The sequence below is a fragment of the Vicugna pacos genome, chromosome 15, assembly GCF_048564905.1.
Source record: "Vicugna pacos chromosome 15, VicPac4, whole genome shotgun sequence".
Lineage (NCBI taxonomy): Eukaryota > Metazoa > Chordata > Mammalia > Artiodactyla > Camelidae > Vicugna > Vicugna pacos.
Genome location: NC_133001.1, coordinates 1,285,559 through 1,307,275, shown reverse-complemented (window position 1 = coordinate 1,307,275; position 21,717 = coordinate 1,285,559). Strand labels below are relative to the sequence as shown.

General features: G+C 33.8%; 1 protein-coding gene across 1 annotated transcript; it reads left to right on the top strand.

Moving 5' to 3' along the window:
- The first annotated feature begins 1,304 nt into the window (after nucleotides 1-1,304).
- On the top strand, nucleotides 1,305-2,242 carry LOC102529571 (olfactory receptor 2T12). Its single transcript, XM_006220041.3, has one exon. It carries the CDS (start codon nucleotides 1,391-1,393, stop codon nucleotides 2,240-2,242), a length of 852 nt encoding a protein of 283 aa, XP_006220103.3. The 5' UTR covers nucleotides 1,305-1,390.
- The last annotated feature ends 19,475 nt before the right edge of the window (nucleotides 2,243-21,717 follow it).

Genomic DNA, 21,717 nt, shown 5'->3' with positions numbered 1-21,717 from the left:
TTGGGTAAAGCTTTTGGACTGTCCACTATCTATAAACATGTATATTTATAAAAGTGACACATTTGTGCATTTTTCTGTTAATAAAAGAGGAGAATTGGCCCCTTGCTGCTATGTGCTCTTCTGTTCTTTATAAGTTTACAAGTTTTGTTCTTAGTATGGAGTTTGAAATTGATGAACACTAAAAAACTTACTTCTATTTTGTGTATAGCAGCTTTCAATCCACAAACTCTTCCTCATAAGCTGCACTCATTTCTGTGAGCTCAGTGATTTCCATTGTGTTTCCTAAGAAGATGGTTTGGTTTTGTTGAATATGAAAATGTCTCTCCAAAAGACAAGCCACCCATCTGAACTTAGATGTTTTTAAAATAAAGTGGTTTTTTTTCTTTCCAAATATATTTGTGCTTTGTGATAGCAATGATGCTTCACGGTAATGAAATGGTTTTAAAATTGCTTCTTTATCCTTTTGGTCACTTTACTCCTCATTATACTTCTGGCTGGTCTCTCCAAGCATTTACTGACATCACAGATCCTCTTGTGCTTCGCTTTCACACTTGCCTGGTCATTTGAAGTCTCAGTGACAGTGTACATTGGGGTGAAATGAAGCCCGTGGCACGTCCCCAAGCCTTAGTAAGCTGGGGAAATGTTTCTAGTTCATTCTGAGTGTTTGTTTCATAGTAGGGAGTAATGAACTAAGGAATATCTCCATTTTAAAAATCATAAATAAAAATACTGAGAGAGAAAAAAGCCATTTGCATCAATTATTGAAGATACATATCCTTCAATGTAGAAACTTTGTTTCACTCATGCTCATCTGTTCCATTCCGTGGTCCTTGTAGCCCCACGGTAGGATGACTCCAATTTCTTATAATTTAAAAAAAAAAGGAACTAATGTTACAATTTTGAAAACTTTGGAAAAAATCATCTGTGATTCAAACAATATAAATGACAAACTGCTATATGAGTCTTATTTTCTTCAACTGATTAATTTGCTTTCAGTACCCATAGTAAGAGCATAATAATAATAAAAATAATAAAAATAAATAATAGTCAAAGTAACGATTTACAACTATTTAGTTCTTGACAGTTTTTTTCTGCTTTTGATCCACTTTGATCTGTTATCTCAATCAATCAACATACTGATGTGTAAAGGTGTGGTAAAGCTTGACCTTACTTAAAACATTGCGAAGTTCTCATACTTAGAACGCATCAAAGTTATGAAGTCAAACTAAGATTGTTGGATACTAATAGCCCCTTCTGTCTCTATTTTTCCATTTGCAGTCTTACATCAGGAGAAATCTTGGAGAGGAGAAACACAACTTCATACTTCATTCTCCTAGGAATCTTTAAGCACACCAGATCCCACCTCTTTCTGTTCAAGGCGGTGCTTACCATGGCCATTGCTTCCTTGATGGGCAACGCCCTCATGCTTCTCCTGATTCACCTGGACTCCCGGCTCCACAGGCCCATGTACTTCCTCCTGAGCCAACTCTCCCTCATGGACCTGATGCTGGTGTGCACCATCGTGCCCAAAATGGCTGCTGACTACCTGACCTGCAACAAAGTCATCTCCTCTACTGGCTGTGGGTTGCAGATCTTTGTCTCGCTCACACTGGATGGTGGCGAGGGTTTCCTCTTAGCAGCCATGTCCTATGACCGCTATGTGGCTGTTTGCCACCCACTGAGATACACTGTACTCTTGAGCCGGCGATTATGTTTGCAGATGACTCTGGCGTCTTGGTTCCTGGGGGCGGCTGATGGGCTCATGCAGGCTGCTGCCGTCCTGAGCTTCCCATTTTGCGGTGCTCGTGAGATCGACCATTTCTTCTGTGAGGCCCCCATGCTGGTGCGTTTGGCTTGTGCTGACACGTCTGTCTTTGAGGACGTCATGTACATGTGCTGTGTGCTGATGCTCCTGGTCCCCCTTTCCCTCATCCTGACTTCCTATGGCCTCATCCTCGCTGCCGTTCTCCAGATGCGTTCTAACGAAGCCCGCAAGAAGGCTTGTGCCACCTGCTCCTCACATCTGTCCGTGGTGGGACTCTTTTATGGAGCTGCCATTTTTATCTACATGAGACCCAAATCCTACAGGTCAGCGAACCACGATAAGGTGGTGTCAACATTCTATACGATCTTCACCCCTGTGCTGAACCCCCTCATCTACAGTCTGAGGAACAGTGAGGTCAAGGAAGCCTTGAAAAAGTGGCTGGGAAAGTGTACAAACTTCAGATGCCAGCAGACTTAGTCCCATGACTCTAGGTTATCTAGTGTCAATTGAGTTTAAGTTCCAGAAGCCATTAACATTTTAAACATTATGATTATCACTTACTTAGCAATACATGAAGAGAAAGTTAAGTTCGTTGATTGGTGTAATAGGAAGTTAATAGTTGAGTCTATCATACTGAGAGAGACTGTATCTGGAGCATTTACACTATTTCTATGCTTCACACTAAGCAATTTTTATAAATTATTTTGTACCTTCAAACAACCATGTAAGTATTTTGACTTGTACTTTCTAAATAAGGAAATGGAAAAATAGAATGTTAAATATTATTTCCGATATCACACAGTGTATAAATGTTAAAATGTGACTCCAGAGCTTGTCCCCTAAACTGGTATATTTTATTTGTGTCTGGTAATTTATTCTGAACACTGTGTTCCTATGTCCCTTGCTCCATGCATTTCTAAGAACTAAATATAGGGATTCCACCAAAAACAAATGATGACACTGCTCTTTAACTATAATTTAAAATGCAGGCTCTTGGCAAAGGGGAACTTGCACAACTTAAACATATGTTATATTGTTGCTTTTTTAAAAGACTCCTCCACAGACTTTTGCTTGGTGTTTGAAGGCAATCTTTTCAGTGCATACAGCTTTTCATTTAAGTAATACCCAGGATCTAATTGCAATTTCAATGGCTAACCCATTTTAAAGTACACCACAACCAGTATCTTTCTTGAAACTGTGTCTGTGATGTTTAAAGGTTATGTTAACTTATGATGGATGTAGGTCCATGGATATGAACTCAGATGTAGAAACATGCTTAGTCTTAACAGAACACCTGACAATAATGAGTTATCAAAGCTGAGTAAGATTCAACCATCTGTCCCTTAAAAGTTTTGTGGAACACTTTACATCAGCAAATGTGCAGATGGCTAAGCTATTTCTCATGCAAAATACAGGGCACTCCTTAAGGGCTGGGGAACAGGACTGCTTCCTCTGTCTGTTAGGTGACGATGCAAAACCAGGCAGATATGACACAAAGCTTGGTCATCAAAGCCAAATGGTAATCAGAAACTGCAGAAGCTGGCTTAGAGAATTTTGTGATTGGGTCCAAATTGACTTCAGTTGCAACACACTTAAGAAATAACATAAAAAAAAGAAAGAATTTCAGATAGAGCTTCCAGGGAGAATGACTCTCCAGTACAAACGTCTGAGAGCTAAATTGCCGTATCAATTTCACCTCAAATATTTTAGAGCAATGTAGGTAATTTTCAGCTTTATGTAGAGATGCAAATATCAATTTTGAATGTGTGTTTATAATAGTACCTTAACCAGTGCAAGTAGATCCTGGGCCCATGTCCAGAGAAATTATTCAGGAAACGCTACACTCTTGGGACGAACTGATGTCAGGAGACAGTCATCTGTTCAACACTAACAATTTGTTTGCTTATTATTCTCTTCACCCAGTATTAGGATAAAATAAAAGAAGCATAATTGCTGATATTCTGTCAGTTATGCTCAAAATGTTTTCTTCTCTTAAGATGGATGATACTGATCAAAGTAAATGTAATCATGGAAAGTTAATTGTTTGTGCCAGATTTATTTACCATCAGAAAGGTAAATTCTAGAATGCATCACTTAGAGAGTCATATATTAAGCCCATAAATATTGCTCAGGATGAAATATTTCTGCAAGACTTTTATAGGAGGAAACACAAACAAAAAATAGCCACAGAATTATTATCTCCAGGCAAATGTAAAACATTAATAAAAATTTATCAGATACCTGGGAAAAGAGCAACACATTTAAAATGACATTACAGACTAGTAATGTGAGCATAATGAAATTAAATATGAAATCGACAATAAAGAGGATCATTTTGAAATAGTTTTCAAAATTATATGTGTCCATCTCTTGATTACTTTTGGGAGTTTTATTCTTAGTTCCTTAATAAAGGTTTATGTAAAATCTTTATATGTCTTTAAATAATATACTATGTCTAGAAATAAAGTATCATGTAGAGGAAATATGCACAAAGGCATGAATAGAAAGAAGAGTTTAACTGGGGAGTTACTTTGAATATATCATCATCAAATTATAATTTTTTTATATATATTTTTTAGTTGATACAGTTCTTAGTTAATGCTGTTAAGATAAATCTCAAGAGTACAGTTTGATGAATATTACATGTGTATATGCCTATGTAACTATGATGAATATCAAGATTTAGAATATTTCTAGTACCCTGAAGTCTTCCTTTTGCTTCCTTCCAATCAATACCTCCAGAAAGGCTATTCTAAAATATCACTGTTAATTATGCTATACTTCATTTGCTCAATACTATGAAGGTTCGTGTAAATTGTATTTTGATTCCATATGATACTTTTTTCATTGTATTAATATACTACATGTATTTATTACTTGTGCTTCTGTGAGGATTTGAATTGTTTCCAGTTTGGGACTACTGTAAATTAAATGGCTGCAAACACTTCCGTAGTTGTCATTTAATAAACTCAACTTTCATTTCAGTTTAGTGCATCGGCCACAGTGGAATTATTGTTTCATCAGTTATAAGAATGTTGAGCTGTACTAGAGAATGCTGAAATTTCCCAAGGTTTTTATGTCAACTTTTGCCTTATTGGCGATGCTCAGTTGAGAACTGAGAATGCCAATTGTTCCACATCCTCACCAGCAAGTGGTATTGTCAGTCCTTTTCATTTTAATCTTTATGATGAGTAGTTTCCCATTGTAGTTTTAATTTCTCTTTTTCAGAAGGTCAGTGATCTGTACTACATTTTTATATGCTTATCAGACACTGGTTAGCAAGTATATGCAAGTGTTTGCCATTATTTTTTAGGTTGGGAAGGGAGAGCTAGCTCTCTTTTCTTACTGATTTGTTAGGAAATCTATATATTTTGGATACCAATCTTTGTCCGGTATATGTACTGCAAACCTCTTCCTGTGTGCAGCTTGTGCTTTCCCTTCTACTGGTGAGCAGAAAAATTTTAACTTTTATGAGGATGACTTTATCAATTATTTATGTCATGGTTTTACTTTCGGTCTAATTTAACAAATAGTTGCCTATACAAATTCACAAAGATGTCCTACCATTTTAGTTCTTTAATTCTTACCAAATTATTTTTTCAATGTGTTGTGTCAAAGTACTCCAAATTGACCCCGAGTTGCTAATATAAAAACTTTCTGTGGCAGCTTTGTTATAAATCAGGCATCTGTATGGGGCCATTAATGGGCCGGCTGGTTTTCCCTTTGTCTGCTTTTTTATTCTTGTGCAAATACCACATTGTGTTAATTTCTGTAATCTGATAAATTCTGATATTAAGTTGTATAAGTATCCAGTAATTTTATTTCTTTTTATCTTCTTCTTTTTCTATTTTTGAGATTTTGCGTTCCTGTATAAATTTTATTTAATATTTGACCCAGATTTACTGAGATATAATTCACGCATGACATTGTGCGCTTTTAAGGTATACAGAATGGTTTCATATATTTAAATATTGTGAAATGATTACCACACTAAAATCTGTTAAAACATGCATCACCTCATATAGTTACCTTTTGTGTATATCTGTATCTTTATGTGTGTGTTGTGAGAATATTTAAGATTTACTCTCTTAACAATCTTCAAGTATACAATACTATCTCTTTAAGTATAGTCATCATATTTTACACTAGATCCACATAACTTACTCATCTTATAACTGGAAGTTTGTACCCTTTGACCAACAAAATTTCCCCCCGCTTCCAGCCCCCACTAACCACCAATATGTTTCTGTAAGTTCATCTCTTTGAATTTTCACATATACATGAAATCATACTGTATTTTTTCTTGTTGGGTTTGACTTTTCATTTAGCATAAAGCCCACAAAGTCGATAAATGTAGTCACAAATGGCAGGGCTGCCTTCTTTATGATGGCTTAATAATATTTCATTTTATCTATGTACCAAATTTTCTCTGTTCATTCACCATGGACAGAAACTTAGGTTTTTTCCAGGTGTTCGCTGTTGTGAATAGTGCTGCAATGAACATGAGAGTGCAGCTATCTCCTGAAGGTCTCGATTTTATTTCCTTTGGATATATACCCTAAGGTGGATTTCTGGATCATAGGGTGGTTCTATATTTAGTTATTTGACGAATCTCCATGCTGTTCTCCATAGTGACTGTCCCAATTTACAGGTACTTGCTTATATCAACAAGTGTCACCTGGTCATGTTGTATATGCCGTCCTTTTAATAAGAGGGCAAAGCTGATTTTTTGGTATTTTGTTGAGGAGTTTTCATCAATATTTATAAGAGTTACGAGTTTTTAGTTTGGGGGTCTTTTTGTTGTGTTTTTTTTGGCAGAATCTTTGTCTGGCTTTGGTATCAAGGTGATATGCTGACCTAACAGGGTAAGTTTGGAAGTGTCTCTTCCTATTCAGTTTTTTGGAAGAGGTCTAAAATGCTTGACATTAATTCTTCCTTAAACATTTGATAGAATTCAACACGATGCCACTTGGTGCTGGGATTTTCTTTGTTGAGAAGTTTTAAATTACTGATTTACTGATTCAATCTTCTTTCTAATTATTGAAATGTTCAGATTTTCTTTTTGCTAAATATTCCATCTTGGTAGATCCATGTTCCTAGGAAATTCTCCATCTGTCTGTAGATTATGTAAAATTTTGGTGCACAACAGTTCATGGTTCTTTCTTATAATTATTTTTATTTCTGGTGATTGAAATTAATGACCCCACTTTCATTTCGGATATTAGTAATTTTAATTGTCTCTCATTTTTCTTTATCAGTCTAATAAAGAATTTTCAATGCTCATCTTTTAAAAGAACCAACTCTTAGTTTTGTTGATTTTCTCTGTTTTTCTATTCTTTGTTTAAATTATGACCACTCTAATATTTATTATTTCCTTTTTAATGTTAGATTTTGATTTTCTTTTTCTTGTTTTGCAGTTTCTTAGTGTGAAATTAGATTTTGATTTGAGATTTTTAATTTTGATGTAGATAATTATGTCCACAAATTTTCTTAGCACCATGTTACTGCATCCCATATAATTTTGTACATTGTGTTTTCATATTCATTTGTCTCAGGACATTTTCTAATATCCCTTGTAATTTCTTCTTTGACACATTGATTGCTTTAAACTGTGTTGATTATTTTTCATATATTTGTGAATTTTTATTTGATTTCCAATTTTATTTTATAATGGTTAGAAAAGATATTTTGAAACGTCTTAATACTTGTAAACTTTTGAAGACTTGTTATGTGGCCTAATATGTAGTCTATCCTGAAGAATATTTTATGTGCACTTAATTTAATATGTATTCAGCTTTTATTGTGTGGAGAGTTCTATTTGGTCCATATAGTTTAGAGTGACTTTCAAGTCCTCTGACTTCTTTTTGAAATTTTGTCTGATTTTTCTATCCATTATTGAATGTGCGGTATTCAAGTTTCCTACTACTGTTATAGCACCTTTTGTGTCTCCTTTCAATTTTGTCAGCAGTTGCTTCATATATTTTGGATCTCTTATGTTTGGTGCATATATGTTTTTAATTGTTATATCTTCCTGGTGATTTGAACTTCTCATCAAAGTGTAATGTCCTATTTATCATTTTTTAATTTAAAGTGTATTTTGTCTGATATTGGCATAGTCATCATAGGTCTCTTTTTTACTGCTTGCTTGGGTTATCCTTTCCATCCTTTCTTTTTTTTGTCCTCAGCTCTAAAGAGAGTAGACAGCATTGGATCACTAAAACATTTTTTTTCTCCCATTCTATGCCTTTGATTTGGGAGTTTAATCCACTTACATTTAAAATAAATAGTTATAGAAAAAGAATTTTGCCATTTTTTGGTTGTATCTTTACATCTTTCAGCTGATTGGTCCTATTTTCTCCATCATTTCCTTCTCTTGTGCTGAAATTTTTGTTGTGAAACATTTTGATTCCTTTTTATTTTATTTTGGTGTATTTTATAAATATTTCCTTTGAATTTGCCATGTGGATTACATATAACATCCTAAAGTTTATAACAATCTATTTCTAATTGTTAACATGTAAGTTCAATTGCGTATAAATCTATATTCCTTTACAGTTTCATCCTCCACTTTATTATATTATTAATGTCATTAATTACATTTTATCCATTGTGTACTTGACATAAATTTATAATTATATTTTATGCACTTGTAGTCTAAATTCTGTAGAAAACTGTTTAAATGGAAATATAATCCAAAATTATAATAATACTGTTTTTTCAAAAAAAATACTTAGTCATATATTTACCTTTAGTAATAATACTGTTTTTTCAAAAAAAATACTTAGACATACATTTTAGTATGTCTTCAAGTTACCCTCTAGCATTCCTTCATTTCAACATGAAGAATTCCCTTTAGTATTTCTTTTGGGACAAGCGAATTCTCTCAGCTTCTAATTATATGCAAATATCTTAATTTCTCCCTTAATTTTAAAGTAGAGTTTTGCTGGATATAGAATTTATGTTTAACAGTTTTATGGGAGGAGGTTGTTCGACTTTATTCTTTCAGCACTTTGTATATATTATTCTATTGCCTCATGAGCTCCAAGTTTTTGAGAGAAATTGGTTCATACTCTTACGGCAACTTTTGTATGTGACAAGTTTTTGTTTGTTAGTTTTTGTTTTTGATTTTCCTACTGTCAGATTTTCTCATCATCTTTCAACAGTTTGGTTTGTCAACAGAAATTCAATTACAACCAAGTTAAGAAGAAAAAAAGGGAATTTTATTCAAGCCAAAGTGCGGATTATAACTCTTCAGGAAACAGACTCTCAGAGAGCTCTGAGAACTGTTCCACCTGTTAGAAATTGAAGTGACATACTGATATTTTACCTACAGTTCACCAGATATACATAGTCCAGGTAAGGAAGTACTTACAGAACATCAAGTCACCATGGCCTCCTACAGAGTTGGAAAAGAATGCTATTCTCTTAAGAAGTTTCATTGCTAGCCTCAGAAGAAAGGGAAAAACATTGATCTTTATGACTGAGCACACTCTCCCCACTTTGTGGTCTGATTGATGTGTAATGAAGATGCAATTGCACATTAGGGAGGGAGGGAGAAGGCTCAGATAAACTGAGAGAATTTTATGATAAATGTTTTTGTCATGACTTAAAATGTGAATTTTATTTTATTAGATTATAATAGATTTTACAGTGAATCTCTTTAAGTTTATCTCACTTGAGTTCATTGAGCTTCTGAGATTTGTAAATTTATGACGTTTCCCACATTTGGAATGATTTGGACCATTGCTTCTTTAAATAATCTATCCTCACCTTCTCTCTCTTATTCTTTTGAGGCTCCCATAATGCATATATTTTTCCTTTTGATGGTGTGCCACATCTTTTTGCTTCTGTTTACTTTTTTCTTTTTCTTTTTGTCCCCTGGGCTCCATAATTTCACATCTAACTTTTGGTTCTTTGATTCTTCTGCCTGCTTAAGTTGGCCATTGAAATTCCATACTCAATTTTTCAGTGCATTCATTGTATTTTTCAGCTGCAGATACTCTGTTTCATTACTTATTACATTTTAGCCTTTTATTGATAAGATCATTTTCTTTTTATGCTGTTTTTCTGATTTCCTTTTGTTGTTTATTTTTCTTACCTCACTAAGCATTTGTTGTTTAAAGTCTTTTTCCATAAGTTTCATATGTGTGTTTCTTCAGGAATGATTTCTGAATATTTATGCTTTTCTTTTGAATGAGTCTTTTTTTTTTTTGGTGTACCTTATGATTATTTTTGTCAAAAAAGGGGTCACTTGAAAAAACATCTATGTCACCTATTATTTTCAGAATGTATCTGTGCCAATGATTAGTTGAGCCTTGGTTCTGAGCCTTATAAACATCCTGAGGAGAAGGCTAAATGCTCTCTCAGTCCTTACTCAGCATGCATCTTACCTGGACCTGTGTGTGGCTTTTTATATTTTCCTGTATGTACAACTATTTTTAAATGTTTTAATTTCCCAAAGTGTTCTTTCCTTGGGGCCTTTGACAGTCTATTTTATGTCTTCACCTATAATCCTTTGCCCTAGTAATCTGTGGTTTAGCATATCTGCAATTATTTTTGAGTAGTGCTTTCTGCTTTTCCCTTCTTGATATCCCACTTAGAAAAACTTCTACCTTATATACTATACATAAATAATATACATATATAACACATTATTTACATATGTGTGTACATGTGTATGTATGTTATGGACATCTTTATTGCGATTCCTATGAATGGGCTGATTATGAACATTCTTATACAAATATTTTTATAGATATATGCTTAAATTTGTCTTGGTTAAATAACTACTTATGGAATTGGTGAATCATAGGAGGGTTTTATCAGCCACACATGAATATCTCATTTGATCTACATCTTTGTAACTGTTTGTATTTTCAGCATTTTAAAAATCCTTATTTTGAAACATACTAATGCACAGGAAGAATGGGAAAGAAAGAAGTATAGAAGAAAGAAAAGAAAAGAAGGAAGGAAGGGAGGGAGGAGGAAAAAATTGCTTCAAGAGGCAAAGCATTTATTTGGGATCATATAATTGCAATTTTAGTTAAATAGATTCAGGGAGAAACACAAATAATGACCTGATTACAGAGGAAAATGAGATTTTTTTTTAAGGAAGAGTTTATTAATTTTGACAAGCAAAGCTAGATTTCTACTTTATTGATTGGTCAAGCCAAGTGGTCATTAGGTAAATGTTTGCTTTTGTTATTCCTGTCAAAAAGATATTCTCGTTCTTGCTGATTTCTTGGAATGTTGTTAGCTTGGCCCAGTTCAAAGATTCAGAAAACAGGATCACAAAAGGGCTCCTCTGGAATGGCTGCTCCAGCTCCATTTTAAAATGTTTCCACTTTTGACATTTTTCATAAGAATAATACACACTTCGCAATGACTAATGTTCTTGAACATCTTTTCATTTAACTCTTGGCCATCCAAACACATATCCTCTTTGGCTCAGTTTTAAAATTTGAATCATTTTTCTTTTTTATTGCTGGGATTTTATTGTTTTGGGTTTAGGGATTTTTAATATAATTTGCATGAGACCATTGTCAGATACATAGTGTGAGTACTTCCTCCTCAGTCTACTGGTGGTTTATTCATTTATTTCATTAGGTCTTTTGAATTTAATTTTATTTATTATTCTGTTTTATTTTAAGAATTGTTCTTTTGGGATCCCATCTAAGAAATCTTTGCCTATCTGTATTTTGTGATTTATTTTCAGAATTCTTATGGTTTCAGCTTTTAGATTTAGAAATATAATCCACTTTGAAATAACTTTTACATAGTTAGGTTCAAGCCTTTTTTTCTCTCCCTACGGCCATCCTGATTTTCACTGAATTAATTTGGAGTCTCTAAATTTCATTTAATTTAGTGTATTGTATTTCCTATAATCTGAGCTAATCATACAGGGCAGAAAAATATGTGTACCAAAATTCAACTCCACTTTATTATAATTAAAAAATAACCTCTTAGTAAAGTAAGAATAGAAGTAAACTTTCTTAAACTAATAAAAATGTTTATGTACATATTACATATGTATAAACATATATGTGATATAAATATGTAATAGTAACAGTATACAAATTTGGAGGTTTTAACAACTCTAAATTAATCGAAAATATCAATTAAAATCAGAATCAAAGCAATTATTTGATATGAATCTTTTCTATTTAACATGGTAATAAGATACTAAACAACACAATAAAACAACAAAAATAAATTGATATACAGTCTTTGGAAATTTAAAAAAATCCTCTCATTATACCAGATTCATTAGCGTTAATAATACAAGATTGTATTTTAAAGTAAAATTTTGTGATTTTATTTAATATTGATTAAATCAATCAATTTATTTTTCGCTTGTTTTTGAATTAACCCATCTTTGACTCATTCCTTTGTATCAGGACAGCAGAGGACACTGCTGTACTGTCTTTACTTTAAAAGCTTATCATATAACTGTTAGCTATTTTCCATCAAGCATGGACTGGCTGTTGTTAGTTGGTTTTGATGTACAGTTTAGAGAGAGGACACTTTACTTCTATGAAACTCATTCCTCTGCCAGGTGTTACCATGGCAACCACACAACTTTGTTTTCTTTCAGCTTGCTAATAAAGGGTCCTTACTGGTCCCTGAGAATTTCTCTAAATTACTCTAATAGATTAAGGATCCAATTAACTCACAGGTTCCAAAGGATAATGACAAAGTTTTAACTCTTGCTAATTGGGAGATTATTTAACTAGGCTCTGTGGGTGTTGAATTCAGCCAATCTCATTAAAAGTTTTTCGCTACAATCCCAGAAGCCTGATTTACTGGTCTCCTGAACACTGCTCTACCAATTAGGCCTTTCCCTTTCATGCCTAGAGCACATAGTTGCCTGTGATTAGTGCCTTGCTGTCTTTGTTAGTGAACATCCCAGCCCAATGATGTAAGAGGGAAAAAAAATGAATCAAAGATTCTTAATTTTTATCTAGACTTCCAGCCAGTTGGAAGTGCCCTTCAACTTCTGTTTATCAGTTTCATTAAGGATATATTGAGTAACAGAAGACTCCACTATGTCTCTCAGCACATTTTAGAATGCATATAAATAAAATTATATATGTGTAAGGGATTTTATAGCAGGTCCAACATTAGGAGGGCTTGTTTGGCAATCTCCCAGTCTAGAAGACTGAGGAGATGCTGTTATTTCTAGACTCTTTTGAGTCTTAATAATTTATTATGCCAGTTTTTAAAGAAACCAAACAAGAACCCTTAGATGATCTTTTAGCCAATTATTTTATTCAGTAGAAAGTCTCTGAACTGACCTCCTCTCACAAGCACACCAAAATCACAACTATTTGCAGAACAAGGTCACTGAAAAAGACAGAACCTACCAGAAGAAATCTTCTACAACTAAATACATAAAGAAGAATACACAACTAGACAGGTAGGAGGGGTGGACTCATGATGTAAAATCAACTCCCATACCCTTGGGTGGGCAACACACAAACTGGAGAATAATTATATTGCAGATTTTCTCCCACAGGATTGAGAATGTTGAACTTCCTTTGGGCTATATAGTGTTCTTGGATTGGAAGAATGAATATTGTTAAAGTGACCACACTTCCCAAGGCATTCTACACATTCAATGCAATCCTTATGAAAATATCAATGGCATTTTTCATAGAACTAGAACAAATAATTTTTCAAGTTGTATGGAAACAAAAAAGACCCTGAATAATCAAAACAATCTTGACAAAAAACAGAACTGGAGGAATCACACGCCCTGACTTCAAACTATACAACAAAGCTATAGCAATCAAAACAGTATGGTACTGGCACAAAATGCCTCAGAGATCAATGGAACAGAATACAGAGCCCAGAAATATACCCACATACTTATGGTAAGTTACAACAAAGGAGGCAAGAATATACAACAGAGAAAAAACAGTTTCTTCAATAAATAGTGCTGGGAAAAGTGGACAGCTATGTGTAAAAGAATTAAATTGCAACATTCTCCAATACATACATACTTACATACATTCCCTAACACTCTATACAAAAATAAACTCAAAATGGATTAAAGATTTTAATGTACGACTAGATTACTATAAAACTCCTAGAGGAAAATATAGGCAGAACACTCTCTGGCATAAATTATTGCAATCCTTTTTGGAAATATGTCCCCTAAAGGGAAAAATAAACATATGGGACCAAATTAAATTTTAAAACTTTTACTCAACAAAGGCAACCATTGACAAAATGAAAAGGCAACCTACTGAATAGGAGAAAATATTTGTAAATGATATCAGACATAAAGGGTTAATATAAAACATATATAAACTGTTCATACAACTCAACATAAAAAAAAAAAAAACCAGAGAGAGGGCCGAGATGGCAGAGCAGGACTCTGGTAGTTCACCCTCTCCCACAAACACATCAAGACTGACATCCACAGGCTCACCCAGCCAATCAGAACACCTCCTGAACTTTGACAGAACGCCATCTTCTTCTAAAGACAAAATATGCCATGAATCTGGTAGGAGAAAAGGAAAAAAGAAGGAAGAAAAAGGAAAATAGTGTAGGGCTGGTCTCGTGGGGATGGAGCAGCAAAGGAGGACTAGCACTCAATTGCTGGGTCCCTCCATCTCCAACGGAGAGGCCAGCGGGACAGAGGGGGAGCCTGTGAGGCTCAGATCTGTAAGGAATAGCCCTTGACCGACAGAACCAAGTTAAAGGAGCACAAAGGGAGTAGCTCACAGTGAAAAAGAATATGAAAATGAATATATGCATATTCATGTACGACTGAAAAATTGTCCTGTACACCAGAAATTGACACAACATTATAAACTGACTATAACTCAGTAAAAAAAAAACTAAAAAAGAAAAATAATATTTGCATAAATACACTAGAGCAAATAAGAACACACAGTGGAAAAAGTTTCTGAAAGTCATGTTTCTAATAAAAGAATAGTGACTAGAATATATAAAGAACTTTTACAACTCAATAGTAAAGAAATAGCCTAATTAAAAAATGGGCAGCAAACTTAAACAGGTTATGTTTTCAAAGAAGATGTTTGGATGGCAAACTAGTGTATGAAAAGATTCTCAGTATAATTAATTACTAAGAAATTGCTAATTAAAATCACAGTGAGATACCATCACACACAAGCTGAAATGTTTAAAATTAAAAATTTGATCATACATAATGTTGGAAAGAATATGGAGCAACAGAGATTCTCTGTACTGTTAAATGGAATGCACAATGCTCAAATGACTTTGGAAAACAGATGGACAATTACTTAAAAATTTAGACATACGTATACCATATAACTTAGCCATTTCCCTCTGAGGTATTTTGGGTTTGTACACAAGTGTTCACAAATATTGTACACAAATATTTGTAATAGCCCCAAACTGGGAATATCTAAATATCTATCAACAGGTAAATGAATAAATCGTGGTATATCTGTACAATTGAATATGCGCTCATAAATAAAAACAATAAAATTTTGATACATTCAAAAATTTATTTGAAAAGTTATAAGGCTGAGTAGCAGAATGTGGACACCTACAGAGCCAAACATGGAGCTCTAGTTTTAAATGTACTTAAGAAAGATTATTGTAATCACTTCATAATATATACAAATATCAAATTATTATATTATACATCTGAATCTAATGTAATATTATATGCCAATTTTACCTCAATAGAAACAAGACAAATAGACTGTATTCATAAAATTTATAAAATGAAGAATAAAATTTGGTGGTATGGTATCTTCCTGGCAGTAGAAAGTAAAGAGAAAACAAGAAGAAATTATAAAACAAAAATAAGTGCAGAAAAGTAAACTAAAATGACACAAGAGAAAACACATTATTTTTTTTTCAGGACAGAAGAAAGACCACAGTGGATGCTTGGCCAGGGTGTCTGCAAAAAAGGTTACCAGAAATTCTTTCCACTCCCATATATACGTGATTTTCCTTCATCATAGCTGAGGCTTTTCACCTCTTAATGAGTCTTTTAACTTGCATTTACCAAAAGAATGTGGCAGAAGTAAATCAGTCTCAATTCTGGGCCAAGTCCTTTGGAAGGGTGGTATGTTCCACATACATTCTCACTGAGCCCTGAGTTACCTCATAAAGAAGTCCAGCGACCAGAGTGGTCATAAAAAGTGAATTCTGGCCATTTTCTATTTGGTAGGTGTTGCAGCCATCCATCCAAGACATGAGGAATTTTAGTAAATGCCTCTTAGACGTTCCAGCCTGTTTTATTGCCCTAGCCAACGTCGACTGAAGGGTAAATGACTCTGACCCAGCTGAATACGGTCCATTTAGCAAACCTCAGAACCATAAGTAATAAATAATTGTCCTAAGCCACTACATTTTATGGGGCTTTTCCACAGAAACATAAAGTTAAATAGAAGGCAAGCAGGATAAATTAACATACATACATGCGTGCACATGCGAAGACACAAGCATATATCATAATGCATTATATGAACATAATGATGGAAAGAAAATGCTCAAATACATTTGTGACATGGTGGGTGGTGAAATTTCCTTCAAAAAAGAGTAAAATCCATATTTAAATGAAACTTTTTACTAGCAATGTTGAATGTAGGGAAGATGTTCCATATGTTCAAAGTTTTATGAGAAAATATCTTGGATCCTAATTGTATACCCACTTAAACTACATTGCAAGAGTGAGGATGATCTCATATGATTTTCATATAATCAAGAACTTGGAAAATTTATATTTATATATATCCTTAGTGGAAGGATTTATTAGTAAATTGTATAGCCAAATGAAAAATTAATTGGAGAGGAAGAAGTAGAACAAAATATTGGTAAATATATCGTGAGATTTAAATTTCTTTGAATATTATATTTTTAAAAGATAATAAAATTCCAGGTGATCACTGAGCATTGATAATGTAAAGAGGAGGAGAGAGAAGGAAGCAAATGTGTAGAAATACTTTGCTCTTGTTGTTTTATTTGGAGTTAAGGTTATACAATATATACTTACATAAACATATATAAATACATTATATATATATATATATATATAAACACACACACACACACATATTTGAAGCAAATAGAAGGCATATACATTGAAAAAAATAATGATGAGTGTTAAACAAGCAAAGATCAATCAATTATTCCAAAGGAAGCTAAGGGGAAAACTGACTTGAAACACAGGACAAAAAGATTGCTAAATACATAGGTAAAATACAGCTAAACAATTAAAAGATGGATTTTAAACATCTATCCATAATAATAAAAGAAATAAACTTAAAATAGCAGAAAATATATTTATTTGTGAAATGTTAACAAATAATTCAGATCTGATAATGTTAATATAGTATTAAATAAAATTCAAAAAAAGACAAATGATCAGTCATAGATATTTCCTTACAAAAAGTAATAAAGTCTACAATCATAAACTTATAAAAACTGAGTTAATTTTAAATAAAAAAATTTAAAACGGTTATAAATCAAGGAAGTATTTATAATTCCTCATTCTTAGTGTAATCGTCAACGTGTTTTTCTCATGTAAAAACAGATGAAGTAATTCAAAATGTAAAGTGTGATTTTAAAACCAAATTAAAAACAGTAATTGCATAGAATTCATACAACCAAAAATTGAGAATAATTATTTTAAATTCTGGGAACATTCACAGGAATTGTTCTATTTTAGGCCAAATAATTTCACAAACATTAAAAAATTTGTTACATATTAGTCATGTTTATTCGCAAAATCAAAAGCATTAAAATTAGAATACTATGGTGTTCATAAAGATGATAGAGAGTTTTATTGATGAAGATAAATAGACAAGCAGACATACCTATGAGTGTGAAGGAGTAAAGGGAAAGGCAGCTAAATGACCTGTAAAAAGAAGCCACATCAGGAGGACTCAGACCAGACCCATTGCCCTTAGCAGAGACTCCCACCCCAGAGTGTTCACAGTCACTGGACGGGGAAATACACAGCTCTCACCATTTGATTTCCTGTCTTTGCTACCATTGGCCAAAACTCCACCAGAAGTCAAAAGGGAAAGACTCCTAAGGGCTTCCAGAATAGCAAGGAGAGGTGGAAAATGTGGAGAGTAATTCTGGAAAAAGAAAAGTAAAGATCAAACACAATAGAACAAAAAGTTTTCCTATTGAAAGAAATCAGATTTACTTTTGTCTTTAGATGGGGCAGAAAAGATGCAGAGGGAGGGGTGCTGGTAGTGTCTATCAGTCCTTTAAGGGAAAGGCAATTAAACTTTTGTATAATCTTTTGGAATATTATTGTGAATGTATTTAAGATGACTTAGTAATGCAGAGATTTTTAGTTTGTTTTTGATTAATAACTTCAGCCACCAGGAAATTAACTATTGCTCACAAACATTCCAACAACTTTTTCTTTATTGAGATGTAATTCACGTATGCAGATATAATGTATACAATGTGACGATTTGATACATGTATATGATGTGAAATATTTTTGCACAATAAAATGAATTAACACATCCTTTAACAGAAATACAATTGTTGTTATGGTAGAATATTAAAGCTCTATTCTAGTAATATATTTTCAGTGTATGCTAACATTTTTGGCTGTTGTTACCATGTTGCACAATAGATTCCTGGAAAACATCTATCTTGTATTGAACAGTTTCTACCCTTTGAGAAACATCACCCCATTTCTCCCACCACTCAGCTCCTGATAGCCAGCATTCTACTTTGTTCCTATGAATTCTATGATTTTAGATTTCTCATACAAGTATCATCATACAGTATTTGTCTTTCTCTTTTTGACTTATTTTCCTTAGCATGATGCCCTCAAGCTTTGCCCATGTTGTCACAAATGACAGGATTTTTTTCCCTTCATTTTTTATTGTTGAATAATATTCCAGTGTGTTTGTGTGTGTGTACATGTACCACATTGTGTGCATGTATCACATTTTCTTTATGTGTTTATCCATTGATGGACACTTATATTGTTTCCATGTCTTGGAAACAGCAAATAATCCATGACCTTAGCAGATTTTAATGTCAAGCAAAGGGGAGTCACAGCAGGATAATGCCTTAGGGATTGTGACTCCATCTTGGGGTTGGGGTCTTGAGGTTTCATGGAAAACCTGGATGGAACAGAAAAGGTGGTAACAATCAGAGTGCTTTACAGGGTGCTACATTCCTCGTAACCTCAATAAATCTTCCTGGCATCACGGAGGAACTCTGGAGGGTCTGTCCATTCGACTGTCACCCCCTTCCTGGAGCATTGCCTCTGGGTTAAAGCTATTTTCAGTAAGGAATGTATAGGGAGGGGAGAGCGTAACGTTTGGGGAAAAGTTTGGGGGTTGTTTAGCACAAAAAGACAGCAAGGGAGAAAAAATAAGTTTCAGAATTTCTTAGAACAAATCAGCAAACAATTTTAGCATCAGGGAAGCCAGTTTTTAGTTTGTTTCCCAATCCTTCAAGCTCACTGCCTGGCTCCGAGACAAAAACGATAGCTGATGGATTTTGTTCCTCAAAGTTCCCTGATGGTTTTTGCTGAAGTGTGTCTTGCAATCATAGTAATAACCACAGGGGTAAGTGCAGCCAGAACACTGGCCCTGGTAAGGGAGAAATGTCTACGGAGGTTGGTTTTGAGTAATATGGACCCGGGCAGATGCCTCGGGCATCCCTGGGCTACAGCATCACTGTCAGTAAGCTGGGACCAACACAGCAGGCATTTAATGCAGGGGTGGACCACAGGGAGCTTTCATAAAGCCTTTGGACCCATTTGCATACCTCATCGTGTTCTTGCACACATTTAGGCTCTGAGGGTTCATTTGCATTCTATTTCAGCCTAACTACTAGATAAGACATACTGCAAATGAGGCATAATGTTAACCCAGTAGAGAGGGCAGGTTGAAAGATTCAGTTTACCTTGTAGTAAATCTTCTCTGTTTTAATTCTACCTCTATTTTTAAAATCTGGAAATATTTAGTTTTATCACTACGAACATTATTTCCTAAAGAAAAGTAGGTAGCCAACAATTAAAGTATGAGAAACAGGCCAAATTTAATTCAAACCTGGGGGTCCATATGGATTTTGTTTCCTAGGAGAGGTTCTGAAAGAGGGCACGCCCTTCTGTAATTGAAGTCGAGGGACTGAGTGCTCTGTGGGGGTAAAGGACTTAAGGTCCATGATACCATATGATGGCTCAGTCTCTGAAAATGTGAATCCTTTGGACCATTTGAATAACTGCTGCTGACTCTATTCTAGAAGAGACAGAAGGAAAGCTTGAAATGCGACTCAGAGTCAAAGAGTGATTCTCATTTTCTGGTTCAGAGGTCCTAGAATTTATTTGGTGAATTGCCACCTGTAAGTATAAATATAAGATAAATTCTTTTATGAGAATCTGTTTCATCCTCTATTGACCTTAAATGGATTTGGTGAGAGAGAGAGAGAGAGAAAGACTGTGTGTGAAAAAGTTTTTGTAACACTATATAGATTATACAAATATAAGGCTTTCTCAGCCTTGATTTTAAAATTATGCTGTATATTTTTATAAGTTCACCATATTATGTACCATTTTTCACAACATCCTGGGAGTATCAACATTTCCTTTCACATCCTAGTCTCTCTTTCTCTTTCATGCTAAAAATAAGGGAGAAGAGAAAACACAGAACCATTTTCCTTAAATTATTTTTCATTTATTAGAAATAGTTATTAAATAAATGTGAAATATCTATGATAAACATAATTATCATTTAGTTGTGAGATACCACTTCAAAATGAATTTATAGAAACAATCACATACCAGGTGACTTTAATATACTGCTTTGAAAGGGATTCATGGACATTTAGACGTAAAAAATTCCCTCACATCACCTTGTACAAATTTTCAATTTACGAATTACTGGAGGAAATAATGTGACCCCAAACAGAATTCGGTTTCCTTATTAATGTTTCAAAATATATCAGTTATTAAATTCTCAGAATCTATGCCATCAATGGGAGAAAAAAAAGAAAAATATGATGACATTTGATTGAAATAAATTATACATTATGTGAAACTTGTAAGATCTGGAAATATGGAATGTTCCAGAATGCACGGATGGAAATCTTCAGTTTTGTAATGTTGCAAGGTCTAGAGAAAACCTAGGCCCGGTGCAGCTGGGCATTCTCCCAGAGTCCTGTGCCCACTGCAGTCTATGAATTATGTTGTCTTTCTTCTCTCTTATCCATTAATATTTCAAGGTATCTAATCATCTAAGGCTTTCAGTCCTCAATCTTACTTTTCCCCCCTTTTTGCTTTATGTTATCAGCTCTTGTTTTGCAACTCATTTCCTCATATGCCTCCACATTTCTTCCATGCTCTTAATTCTCCCCTTCTTAAATAACTTCTTTTCTTTAACATGCTTTTTTTTTTCATCTTCCTGGGACTTATTCTCCAATTTCTTTTTACAATTGGCATGACAAGAATATAGAAATAGCAGAATGTTCTAGCTGGGATGTTAAAATTTCACAGTTTTATGTTTAATTATAACACTGAATCAAAATTTTAAATTACGAGAAGACAGAAAGAAGCTGGTGGGTCTTTATGTTGACTACATTGGGAATAAGACTATATGTGCTACTTATTTAAAGTTATCAATATTTTCATGTATTTTTGTCACAGAAAATTAGGATTCCATCAACATGTATTCATCATTAAAACAGGTGAATGTATCTAACACATACTAGTTATACAAAGAGAGGAATTTGTGACTGAAGGGGTAATTCTCCAGTTTCAATATTCAGCATATCTCATTCTGCAAGGCACTCTTCTATGCTCAAATGTTAGAAATGGGAATAAAGCGGTCTTTTTTTTTTTAGAATAATAGCATAACATTTTAATTCTCTGAAAATAAAGCCTGTCATTTTTGTGTGTTATTTTAAAAAAGCAAAAAAACTCTCTGAGAAGAGTTCTATCTTTAACTATAATCAACGAAAGTTAATTT